This window comes from Mya arenaria, chromosome 4 (genome assembly GCF_026914265.1).
Source record: "Mya arenaria isolate MELC-2E11 chromosome 4, ASM2691426v1".
Lineage (NCBI taxonomy): Eukaryota > Metazoa > Mollusca > Bivalvia > Myida > Myidae > Mya > Mya arenaria.
Window position 1 is genome coordinate 15,573,257 of NC_069125.1, and position 13,556 is coordinate 15,586,812.

At 36.4% G+C, this 13,556-nt stretch overlaps 2 protein-coding genes across 3 annotated transcripts in view; one reads left to right on the forward strand and one right to left on the reverse strand.

The window, feature by feature from the left end:
- The window catches only part of LOC128231960 (uncharacterized), a 35,183-nt gene extending 33,290 nt beyond the window's left edge, over window positions 1-1,893 (reverse strand). For both annotated transcript variants that reach the window (XM_052945255.1, XM_052945254.1), the window contains exon 1: window positions 1,693-1,893. The gene's annotated coding sequence lies outside the window, so the exon portion shown is untranslated. The remainder of the gene's footprint in view (window positions 1-1,692) is intronic.
- On the forward strand, window positions 144-641 carry LOC128230653 (putative carbonic anhydrase 2). Its single transcript, XM_052943096.1, has one exon. The coding sequence runs from the start codon at window positions 144-146 to the stop codon at window positions 639-641; it is 498 nt and encodes a 165-aa protein (XP_052799056.1).
- Window positions 1,894-13,556: the final 11,663 nt, after the last annotated feature.

Sequence of the window (13,556 nt, forward strand, 5' to 3'; positions counted from 1 at the left end):
GATGATCGATGGTATTGCTGATGATCAAAGTGATGATGAATGCTGCTGGTGATCATAATGATGATCGATGGTATTGCTGATGATCAAAGTGATGATGAATACTGCTGGTGATCATAATGATGACTGTACTGCTGGTGATCATAATGGTGATGGTACTGCTGGTGATCATTATAAGTGATGATGATATTGCTGGTGATAATAATGATGATGGTACTGCTAGTGATTATAGTGATGATGGTAATGCTAGTGATCATAATGATGATGCTATTGATGGTGATCATTATGATGATGGTACTGCTGATGATCATAATGATGATGGTACTGCTGGTGATCATAATAATGATGGTACTGCTGGTGATCATTATGATGATGGTAATGCTGATGATCATAATAATGATGGTACTGCTGGTGATCATAATAATGATGGTACTGCTGGTGATCATAATGGTGATGGTACTGCTGGTGATCATAATGATGATGGTACTGCTGATGATCATAATGGTGATGGAACTGCTGGTGATCATAATGGTGATGGAACTGCTGGTGATCATAATGCTGATGGTACTGCTGGTGATCATAATGCTGATGGTACTGCTGGTGATCATAATGGTGATGGTACTGCTGGTGTTCATTATAAGTGATGGTGATACTGATGGTGATAATAATGATGATGATACTGCTAGTGATAATAGTGATGATGGTAATGATCATAATGTTGATGGTACTGCTGGTGATCATAATAATGATGGTACTGCTGGTGATCATAATGGTGAAGGTACTGCTGGTGATCATAATGATGATGGTACTGCTGGTGATCATAATGGTGATGGAACTGCTGGTGATCATAATGGTGATGGTACTGCTGGTGATCATAATGAAGATGGTACTGCTGGTGATCATAATGGTGATGGTACTGATGATGATGATGATGATGATGATGATGATGATGATGATGATGATGATAATGATGATGATGATGATTGTGATGACAGTTGTTCTGTTGCTGCAACAAGTGTTCAGCAGTAGTAGAAGTAGAAAAGGTATGTGTAGTTGAAGTAGTATTGTATCAGTAATAGTATAACAGTAGAAGAAGTAATTGCTACAGAAGCAGCAGCAGCAGCAGTAGCAGCAGCAGCAGTGACAGTGGTAGTAGCAGTAGCAGTAGCAGTAGCAGTAGCAGTAGTAGTAGTAGTAGTAGTAGGTAGTAGTAGTAGTAGTAGTAGTAGTAGTAGTAGTAGTAGTAGTAGTAGTAGTAGTTATAGTAGTAGTAGTAGTAGTAGTAGTAGTAGTAGTAGTAGTATATTTAAATTAGAAATCAAAACCTACATGTAGTTGTTGGAGGAGTAGTAGTATTGGATGATGATAATATGTAATTTAGGTGCAGTAGTATTTCTATTTTATTTCTGTATAAATTATTCAGAGCAAATATAACCTCTGTGTTTTGATTATTATTTTTTATCAGCAATAATCGTTTTATTATTTGATGCATGCAAACATTTGAAATTATTAATACGAGCACGGATGAAACACAAATTACAGATGATTAAATGTAGACCAGAAACTTTAAAGCATTTCAAATATTTCAGAGTATTAAAACTTAGTTAAAACCAAAATCAATATCTTAAGAAGTAATACGGCGTTTTGATCAAGTAAAATGTCTACAATATTAGTTTGAATGATCATGTACCATACCTTTGACAATCCGCTGAACACCTGGTGCACGAAATCCAATAAATCTTGTCTTGAACCAAAACGCACGTTTAAAATTTCATTTCCGAATAAAGTACACCCCAAACTTGACACATTGCAATTCTAGTGGCCTTTGCACAAAAAATAACTCCGTAAATAAACTATTTTCTACAATTACTTCTTTAATTCACACAAGTCTTCCAATTGTCACCTCAGACCGGTCGCTAGACTGTCAATGGGCTAAAATGGTTTTGCGAATCAGTGAACCGAATCGGGCGGTGAACAGGTGGAAAAAGTCCTCGTGCTATTCATGGTGAGTCTTTACATATTTTTAAGTATTAAAAGGCCTAGACTAAAATATGTTCGTTAAGGGTGTTTTTTTTTTCCTTTCCTTTTTATTGAAACTTCACATATGTTTTTTCGTGTATTAACTATATCCAGAGACGCATCCAGTGGCGACGATTACGAACAGTCTAAAGTCTTAGACTAGTTGAGTACTCACTAGCGGCGCCAGGGAAGGGGCACCCGGCGCCCCTCCCCCCCCCAAAAAAAAAAAAATACCAACAATATCAATATAGGAGAAAGGGAACAAAATACATACAAAATGCACCATTTCGGACAAGAACTTGTTTAATCGTTCGTAGGGGATTATACCCCTCCCCCCCTCCATGGCAAGAGCGGTTCTGAGGGACGGGTGCAGGTCAAAAGGTTACGTCCCCTAAGTTGCGCCCTCTCTAACGTGAAATCCTCGTACCGCCCATGGTATTGATGATGAAAATGCTGTATGTTAAATATTACTATTTGAAGATGTCATTTTATTTTTTGTGTACCGAATAGAATAAACATGATTCTTTGTCATTTAATAAAAGTGCTTTTTAAGTCAGAGTCTGAACTCAGTCTAAGACCGTTCGTAATCACGGCCCCTGGATTTGACGTTAGACTGGACACTTGGTGACGCATTTAAGGACATCGGCCCCTTTTTTCAGGAATTGAAACAAACGTAAGTTCCAAAAGTGTGAAGGGGTTTGGTGGTCCTCAACCAAAATTATATCATATTGACACGGAAACTTCTCATTTGATGTTGTTGTTGTTGTTGTGTTTTCATTTGTTGTTGTTGTTGTTGTTGTTGTTTTTGTTTTTGTTATTATTATGTTTGTTGTTGTTGTTATTGTTGTTGCTGTTGTTGTTTATTGGGGGAGGGGGGACGGTGCGTAACCTTAAACGAATTATATTTTGATAAGCCTAACTTTACTATACTGCAGTTATACACGTATATGACTTTCAATAAATACAAAATACATGTATTATACACCTGGACAATAATTAATACATGTCACGTAGACACTTCGATTTTTTAAAAATGACTAAATTGATGTTTCTCGGAAAACATGTACAACATATACATGTACAAAATGTACATGTAACTTGTTATGGACATGAGCGTGTCATGTGAGTATTCGATTATTTACAATGAAATTGTGTTTCATTCGCTTCCTTTAATAACTGACTTGTAATTCATGTTAATGTTTGTAAATTGTCACATTTGGGACTAGATTAAACTGTCAATTAAACTGCATATTTTATTTGCAGGTATAAAGAGTGAGTCTTTGAATTCATTTGAACATCTTCACAATATTGGAATGCTTATCAGCTCTTAAATCATTCAATACAGTTTGATATTGCACGAATTTGTCGAATTTCTATACTCTTCACACCTTGGGGGGTATGTTTAAATTTGTGTGTGATAAAAGAAAACATGACCCTTTTCAATCATCGATGAAAATGACCATATTCTATAAGGTATCCGAGGTAAACATTAAGGAATGGCATCCATCATTATACAATATATTGCTAATGCTACTGGAATAGTTTCACCCGAAAGCACTCGTTTATAAAGGCATAAAGCTAGTTTAGAAAAAACTCAATGGTGATTAAATAGCATTTTATAAACTCGTTTCTTAAATAAGATGATGTCAACATACAAAAAAGCTCTCGATGAAGACTTACAAACTTAAAATTTTGCAGCATTAAAATGAAACTATACCAATAGCATTACAGTCGAACCCCATTGGCTCGAACTCCGAGGGAACGTCAAAAATACCTCGAGACCCGGGGAGTTCGAGCCAAGCGGGAATGCTTACAATCAGTTTAATGAAATCGGTCCCTTTGATCCAGTTCGAGCCAACGAGAAAATCGAGCCAACGAGGTTCGACTGAATTTGTAATATAAATTACCTAAAACTCTACTGAACTCCGACGTGATAAGGCCTGTTTTGCAATATTCAATTGACAAAGGCCAAAAGCTTGCTGGTAACATCATTGTAAATACATATTGTTACGTATTTCTACTATACTCGTAAACTCTTTCAAATGATACTAAAATAATATGAGGTCACTAGGCCTCAAAAACGGACATGTTTGTAATCGGATACCCTAGTCAGAAAATAATTTTATGTATGTATGCATTAATTATTCTTTATATTAGACATATCAAATACATACATTCGGAACACCTCGGCCATTTTCGGTCGAAAACAACCTCGGATATATACGGACGGTTTCTGACAATGACTGAATTAATTACATTTAACTACGCAAAAAGAAGATCCCGTAGTAATTTCAATTTAGCTGTTAAAATGAAGGATTTTACTTTAGGTATACTATTAATTATCCTTGCAATGAAACACTTCACTGGAAATGAATTTGGACTTAGTTATACTTGTAACACGTTTGGACACTACGATTGATTAAACATGTTTTGAATAAATATACGAACTATTTTTACTTATTAACCGGCATACATTCGATGAAATATGGCCGAGGTGTTCCGATGAAGCAAAATACAGAAAAATGCTGTCAAATGTTAGTATATTTGGATTTGGCCATTACCAATGTTTTCTGTCATTGAAAGTATGCGGCATTTATATGCTCACCTGTTTTTTTCCTGTGGTAAATGCAACTTAATAATTTACCACATAGGCAAATCTCACTAGCGGATTCAAGGGCGCGCAACGGGCGTGCCCCCACCCCCCTTTAAATCGTCTAAGTTTACTTTTTATTGAAATAAAGGAGAAAAAAGTAATTAATTACGCCCCAAAACGCACCATTTCGGACTAGAAATTGTTAAAAATGACTTGCGGGAATACCCCTAACTTCCCCTCCAAACACATTAAACAAAATTAGTTTCGGTTCTAAGGGAGGGGCGCTAGCCCCTAAGTTACGCCCCTCTAATATCGTATCCTGGACCCACCCCTGAATCTCGTCATTTAAACGCAACATTCGACAACAGAAAGCCCGTGTTTGTGTGAAAAAGGAAGTGAGCGGTTCAGAAAGTCACGGGAAGTTCGCGTATTTCATGGTATTTTGTAACAAGGGCACAGAGAGTTACATGTTATATACATCGTATCTTCTTTCATGTTGCAAATAAAAAGGCATGTTCAAAGGCTGATATTACATGCTACAGTTGTAACCGACCTCAGGATTGTCAAAATACTTCATGTACACAAGTGTTGACCGCATTCCTACAAAACCAAAACTATTTGCACCATTTTATTTTCGTAAGGCGTAAAAAATAGTATGTTTGTTTCGGATTTCATGCGCCAAAAATATGATCGGTATGTTGAAAAATATTTGTTTCTTGAGATTTTTCTGTTACCTAAACTATAAACTGCAGTAAAACTCGCTATTTCGAAGTTGTTGGTACCTCGGAAAATGCTTCGAGATAACGAACATTAGATATAACCGAAAAACAAACATATCTTAAGAAATCCAAAAAAGTTGACATAGATCGACATAGCCGGAACACCGTGATAACAGAGTTCGACTGTATATGCTTAAGAGCATCTTAACAATTTGAAAAAGCATCACTGGTATTGTTAAAAGTCACCCCCCCACCCCCACACCCCCCCCCCAAAAAAAAATAATAAATAAATAAAATAAAAAGTAAATAATAATATAATAATAATAAAACAACTCATTTCAAAAGAAAAAAAATCCAAACAAATGATAAAAAAATATATTTCTCAAGTAGGGTCAGTCGGAAAACCTGAAACAAACATATAGATAAAAAGTAATTCGCCTTAAAGAAGGACTCCTATGTATTGGTTACTGAATCTGGTGGTTAAACCTGCTCACCCTAAGTAATATAAATGGTCTTTACAACTCAATAACTTTCCATTCATCAGACCTCGTTGACAGAGAGTATAATATAAACTACAAAGCTCGGAGAATCATCATTTGAATTAGTCCGTCCTACCTTCGTTCATAAAAATACTTCAAACGCTCTCATCATTAAACTAACAGAGCGTATTGATACACAATAAATTACAGTTTAATATAAATGCACTTGAAATATAGTCCCACTAAGACTATGGAGTCAATAATAAAAACACAGCTGCAACTATTTATATTAACTGGGTCCATGTCAACTATTAAAGCTGAACCGTCTCACAGCTTTACCTTATTTACAACTTTTTTATTGTTTGTCTTGGAAAGACCAAATTTTTGCGTAAATATCAGCAAATTCATGATATTAGATTGCTCACAAAAGGCCAGATCGCAGATTTTCATATTTCCGTTCGAAAATTAATGTTGTGTGGCTTAAACCGTTCTTTACGGTTTAAGCCAAAAAAATATATATAAAAAGACATCATTTTTTTAACTTAAATAAAAATTCTGCGATCTCATCTTTGTAAGCAGTCTTATATGAAAGGTTTCCATGCAATTTCGCATAAATTGGCTCATTCCAAGACAAGAAAATAGTATAAAAAAGTTCAATATGTGGGTTTGCAGCTTTAAAAACGTTCTGAAACCATGATTACAATCTCAGTGTTTGATGGGGTTTGACTCATGTTTTACTGTCATATGACCTGTACAAAATTTACTGACATTTAACCAAAAATATTTATCGCATTTATCAAAGGGGTCACTAGCATAACATTATTATGATTAACTCTAGACCGTATTTTAACAATGTCAGAAAATCTCGAAATGCTTAAATATCTCAGTTATACTACGTGCAGGCTGTATTGCTTGATTTTATTTTAATTATTGGAAATATTTCAAGTTATTCCTTTAAGGATAACTTTCGTTATTGGTATCTTTCTAATGCATTTAATTAATGGTGCTCTATAACCATATTGCGTGCAATTGCATGACGTAACTTATCATACTGATCTGATTGGCCGCAATGCGCGCCCTCTACAAGCACATGGTTATACAGGCCTCTTTGCTCCGACCATCGTATGAGAAAGGTCAGCCTTTTGCAGCTCTATTATTTTTTGGTTTATTTTGTGTAATTTGCATATAAAAAAATCTTATAGAACAATCGGGTCTACACGTTTTTATGCCTAGCTGCGCCCCCGAGAAGCTATATTAATACGGCCCCAGATGATTGTAATAAATTTTATAAAGAATTAATAACCATAATCGTAACAACTAGTAATTCAAAATATATCTAAACGGGATTTGTTTCTTGACTGGTAAGTTTTTGACAATTGAGCATTAGTAGGTCATTTTTATTTTTGCTAAATTTTGATTATGGTAAAATTATGTGTGTTTTTTCTTTCATTCAGAAGGCCTATATATTTAACACCTTGTAAACACTAATTACATGAATGATAATAAAAAAAACCATATAACATAACTTGCATTTGAATCAAAGAAAACGCAGTCATTAGATACTCATTAAATTCTCATTAAAGTTTTCAACATGAAAAGATTAGCAACGTTTAGCAACGTTTCTGAATACGTCTGTCAATTTAATTTACATAAAAAAATGGTTTGTACATACTGAGTATGATTAACGAATTCTAGGCGGTGTCATTTATTCAATAAGAAGACATAATCAGGGGCGTAGCCAGCGTTTCGCACTTACGCGTGTGCGTAACATCAATTTGAAAAATGATTCAATAAATATGGCCAAAAATGGCCTAAAAGTCGAGGGCCAAGCTAAACATTGATATAAGGATAAAGGGAAGATCAGCTAAAGTATCTAGGTATCTACAAAGTCGGCGGCCTCGAACCTATAAATCCCTCCAAATACACATCAGTGCTCAACATGTTAGTTCCATTTTCTTTTTATCCCCTGGGGAGCCCGTCCCCCAAACCCCTATACGGCTGCAGGGATATTCCCCCTCTCACACCCTCCCCATTTCGTGCGTAACATTCAGTAAAGCCTGGCTACGCCCCTGATAATAGTATGTCTGATATAGTTTCAAGTTTTCAAATTGTATTAGCAATATCGGCAATACAGAAGCTTTTGGCCAGGAACAATATTATATTAAGTTACGGGGTTAGTAGGTGATCCGATATGGGATATACGGGGCACAGGACTCCATATTCGGGTTCGAGCTTCGATCCCACCTGTGCCCCGTATATCCCATATCGGGACACCTACTAACCCCATTAAGTTTCATTTATTTATCGAAATCGGAAAATAGACGGTACGATATAAATTTGGTGACCCACTATGGAAAAATATGGGGTCACCGCGTGACCAGTCCTGGACCAATGCCGTTGCGTCATTTACGATTGAGGCGTGCAATATACGATATGAAACAATATCAAACCGTTTGTGAGTTAAGAATTAAAATGAGCAGCAGTTTATAAAGCTTGGACAAAATCTGCTTTAAAATTAATTAATTACATGCCTAAGATTATTTTTCACTTAATTAACGTTCCGGGACCATCTTAACAAAAACACGTATTGAACGATTGCGTTTTGACTTTAATTGTACAGTCGAACCATGGTGTCAATATCGGAGAAAAAGGTAATGAAATCCGCTCCATATGCTTCATTCCGGACTAGAAATTGTTAAAATTTCGCTACGCTCACTCCGCCCATTCTAAATCATTAAGATTTTAATTCATGTCATCTAACTATTACTAAGCAAGTTTTAAAAGTGAGCGCAACATTGACGAAAGATAAAAAAATCAGTGTGTTGCCATTTATGACGAAAAAGCACCCATCAAATAAGTCAGATTAGTGCAATAATGATGATAATGACGAAATCATTTCTCCATGCACGAAGATTTTTTTCAATGATCAAAGACCTTTTGTTCAAGCAAACATCTCATGCACTTTATTACTGAATTGTAAAATGTGAGTATGAATAAAAGAATTTTGAATTGAGATTAGTTGAGTAGAGCTATTTTGTTAAGATTTTGCCGATAATTTATATGCAACAATTATCTTCGGTAGAGTGGAGCTATTTTGAATAGATGTTGCCGATAATTTGGTTTCATCTTCGAATAAGTGATGCCCGTTGCTGGAACTAAACACCACTGCTTGATTTATCGCATTGGAAAATACAGGTCACAAAGGTTTAATTGCAGTTTAATTGTTGGGCCTCTATCGAACATCTCTTTACTGTAACAATAGTGATTAGATTTACTATTGTGAATGGTGATGGCCTGGTCAAATTTGTCTCGATGACCTTTTCAACTTTGTTGTTTTGTTTAGTTTTGGTGTTGTATCCATAAGCGGGTCCAGAGGTAGAAGCGGGTCCAGGGGTAGGGGCGCACCCCCCCCACACACACTAAAAACGCTGAAGTTTACTTTTACTTTTAATATAGGAGAAAATAATTAATATAATACGCTTAAAATGCACCATTACCCGGCTAGAAATTGTTATTTTTTTCGGGGGAGTACTCCCAGACTCCCACCACCTGCAAAACTTTAAGTGACACTCTTATTCAATATCAATGCATACACATGTATAACAAACATATATTTTGACTGATAAACTTTTAAATACTTACTTAATAATGCATTTATGGGAAATATTAACAAGATTGTAACCGTGTATTTAATAGCTGAAAACGCAAACATATAAAATGATTGGTGAATACTAAAAGATTTACTGTGATCTACTATAATCTCAAACGGTTGGAAACTAGAAATACCGTGTTTTATGCACATTTCTTTCACATTAAAATAGGTATCCTTCATTAGAAGCATTGTTTTCGACATTTATTCATCCTTTTTAGAATAATAAAGCAATAGTATTAATTGTGGTAATTCGTATGTGGGAGTAAGAGTGCATCTTTAAACCAAATAAATTTTGTCTGAGGGAGGGGTGCAAGTCAAAAGGTTACGCCCATTAGTTACGCACCCTCTAACGTCAAAACCTGGAGCCGCCCCTGGTAACTCTCTCGCTCACCTTCTCAACTTTGTTGTTTTGTTTGGTTTTGTTGTTGTAACTTGTAACCCACTAAAAGGCCGTGTTTTTTTACCAGAACTACACGGATAACATTTGCAAACATACCAGAACACGTGTTCGTACATGTTTGTCTAAGTGTCGGGCTGTAGTGGGTGTATTTTATTTGTGTACGTTCATTGTTAATATTATTTAGATGTATGAATCTGATAATTTTATGGAGAATATTAAATGCTCAATTAAAATAGAACATTTCACTATAGCAGGTTTAACGGGAAGAGAGATGCACCCGACACGCACTACCCGTAAAATTGTAAATAATATCGGGGACAAATAGATAAAATACGACAAGATGCACCATTTCCGACTTAAATTACGTAACAAGAGCTAGGAGGGGAAGAGGTATCTCCCCCGTAAACACCTCTTATTTAAACAACAAATATAACGCCAAATGCTAGACCCGCACCTGAACCCTAACTCCAAGACCTGCCGTCCACCAAGCCCTGACGGTTTCCCGAAATCGGAATTAGCAATATCGGGATATCTCGGCCATGTCTTCGCGATTTCCTGGAACCCTTCCGTAACATTCTCGGCAATACGGGGCCTAATCGGGATTATCAAAACAAAAACTTCAGCATCAATAATTCCAATTTTTAAATTTATACGCCGAATGTGTTATTCGAGACGGCTTCGTGATCTTCGGCAAACAATCTGCAACCATTCGGAATGTTTCGGGAACCCATCGCCATTAACTCGCCATCTTCGGGATCAAAGCCTTCTGCGAGGCTTTGCAAGTCTCTCAAATCGGCAACGTTTCAACATTCTATGTAAACATAAGATGAGATTTGACAAATTATTTGGCTGGTTGAGCTGATTTATTACGGCTAGATGGACTTATATTAACTCTTGTCATCAAGCCACTGTGATCAGGGCTGTAGTGGACGGCTGCTGTAAACACACACTTAGTCATTCGGAACACCTCGGCCATTTTCCAATGAAAACAACATCGGATGTATATGGACGGTTTACAATGTCAGAAATGTTAACATATAACTACGCTGCTAGTAGATCGCGAAGTAATTAGCATTAAAGCTTCATGACTTTGCTCTTTGAAATCTTAATTACTTATGCAATAAAACACTTCACTGGCAATTAATTTAAACTTAGATATACAAAAACACGTAAAAACACTAAAATTTCTAATCTTTACGAGCTTCTTCTACTTATGTATTGCATACATCCGTGGTTGTTTTCGATGGAAAATGGCCTAGGAGTTCCGAATGAAAGATGACCCGCTATATGTGCACGTGTACCTAGTCTCTCGGTGAACTGAATTCTGAATTAAAGACCAGTTTCTGAATTTATGAGTAAATGAATACCAATTTCCCCAAAATAACTGATAAACGTATACGATTTACTGTCTAAAAATGTGACAAGAATGTTTGCTTTGAGACCATGAAAATTCCAAATGGCCATATTTGCCGGGCAATTGTGAAGTGCGTCAGCAGGTACCGTATCTCTCTTGATAGCTGTTTTATATCTTCACCAATACTCTTTCTTTGCTGAATATTTGCACTTTAAGATATGGGATTTCAACTTCTAAAGAGATTGAAGACTATTTTTGAACCATATCAAATACATGCAAGCCTGAAAGAATATTTTTACTGTTCATAAAACTATTAATTTCCATAGATTCTGTATAGGGGATAATGGTAAGATCAAATACAAATATATAGATAAATACTTGAATACTAATGAAAGATTCCTTTCAATTATATTCCTTTTAAAATTGTGATACTTGTAATTACAGAGTCAGTTTAATATCTGGACATATGACATTACTGACCACAAAATCTCAAATTACCACAACCGAATAGCTATGTAACCATAGTATCATCTACAGGAGGTTTCGGCCCTCCATCAAACTGCAATAATTTCGCCGCCTCGACTGTCGGTGGCGGCGGACATCAAAATATTGTTTGACCGCAGTCATGCTACTTCAGATGACCGACTGACCACCCAACATAAATCGTGCTAAATAGTTCAAATATTGCGCAATAGTTTGTAGTTGTTTAGATTTAACACTATTTCAACTAGACAAACGGGCGGACTTTTCACCTATATTATAATGTATCGTACCTTTTGGTTCAATATTTATTATATATTGGGTAAACTTATGCATATATGTATATAACTTAAACGCAATGCAATAGCTCTCACGAAACGCATTTATAGCTCACACGTAGCTTACGCGGTCTTACAGCGCACCGTCTAACGAAAACCCCGGGTTGTGTCCCTAAATACTACTGATTAAAGTACCAATCAAAGGAAGATCAAACTATAGAAGCTGGAAACGAAAATTATTATCATACTATTGCAATAAAATTATAAGTATTGTATTTAATAGGTATACTTTTCCTTTGACGAACCCCTTTGAGGTAATGCACCAGTCAATTGTAACCACGCCCCCCAGGTCCGGGTAATAGCGGGAACCCCGGATAAAATTTCCGTCCTACGAGGACGAACTGATGGTCAAATCCCCGCCAAATGCTCCCGCACCCCAGGGACCCTAGGTAAGGCATATTCCCCGCTATATTTTGCGCGAAGACAAAACCACCGCATTCACCCGGCACTCCGGGGCCACCTGATAGGTAAAAACACGGCCCATTTCCCCGGCTATCCCCGGTATACCCCCGGACCTGTGGGGGGCGTGGTTACAACTGACTGGTGCATAACACTGTGAACTACCCACATACCCGTTGAGCCGGAGAAAAAAACAACACCATAATGCATCATATTAGACTAGACCTTGTCAAAACATTCGAGGTGGGATGGATGGGGTGGGGGTGCTCCTTAACACATTGCAAACACATATATAACGCCAAATATTAGTTCCGTTCCTGCATTTAACCCTTATCCAAAAGATAGGTTTGGTTAGGGTTACATCCTTTTCAAAAACAGGTAGGGTAGGTAGGTTTTTTATTATTTTGATTGGGCTTAATGGAAGATCGTTATAGTCATCATCGGATAATGGTGTCAAAGTTATATTCTGTATAAAGCTTTAAAGCTGCACTCTCACAGATTGAACGTTTTGACAACTTTTTTTATTTTTTTTCTTGGAACGAGCCAATTTTTGCGAAAATCCATGGAAACCAGTGATACAAGACTGCTGACAAAAATTAGATCGCAGATGTTTATATTTAAGTTCAAAAATTAATGTTTTATGCATTTTTTTTAAACCGTTAGTCCATAAAACATTGATTTTAGAACGGAAATATGCAAATCTGCGATCTGATATTTTGTCAGCAATCTTTTGTCATTGGTTTGCAGATATTTACGTAAACAAATTCATCTTTCAAAAACAAAAATAAAAAAGTTGTAAACACGGTAAATCTGTGAGAGTGCAGCTTTAAAAGTCTTAAGCAACATATCAAAACACCAATATCTTTGTTTCATTTTTTTAACAAATGACTATACGCCTTTTTCGTAGGTAGGAGCTGATGACCCGAACCAAATGTGTTTTTAGGCCCTCATCCTCAAGAACATAAGCTTCTCTCGATACGTATGTAATTACCAGGTACTTTGTGTGCAATCGGATCACCTCAGCCATTTCCATCGAGGTACTTCGACATTCGAAAACCCTCCGAACGGAAGTCCGTTTGACTTGGCGTGCTGAATGATATGAATGAAATTTTCATTCAAAGCTTGT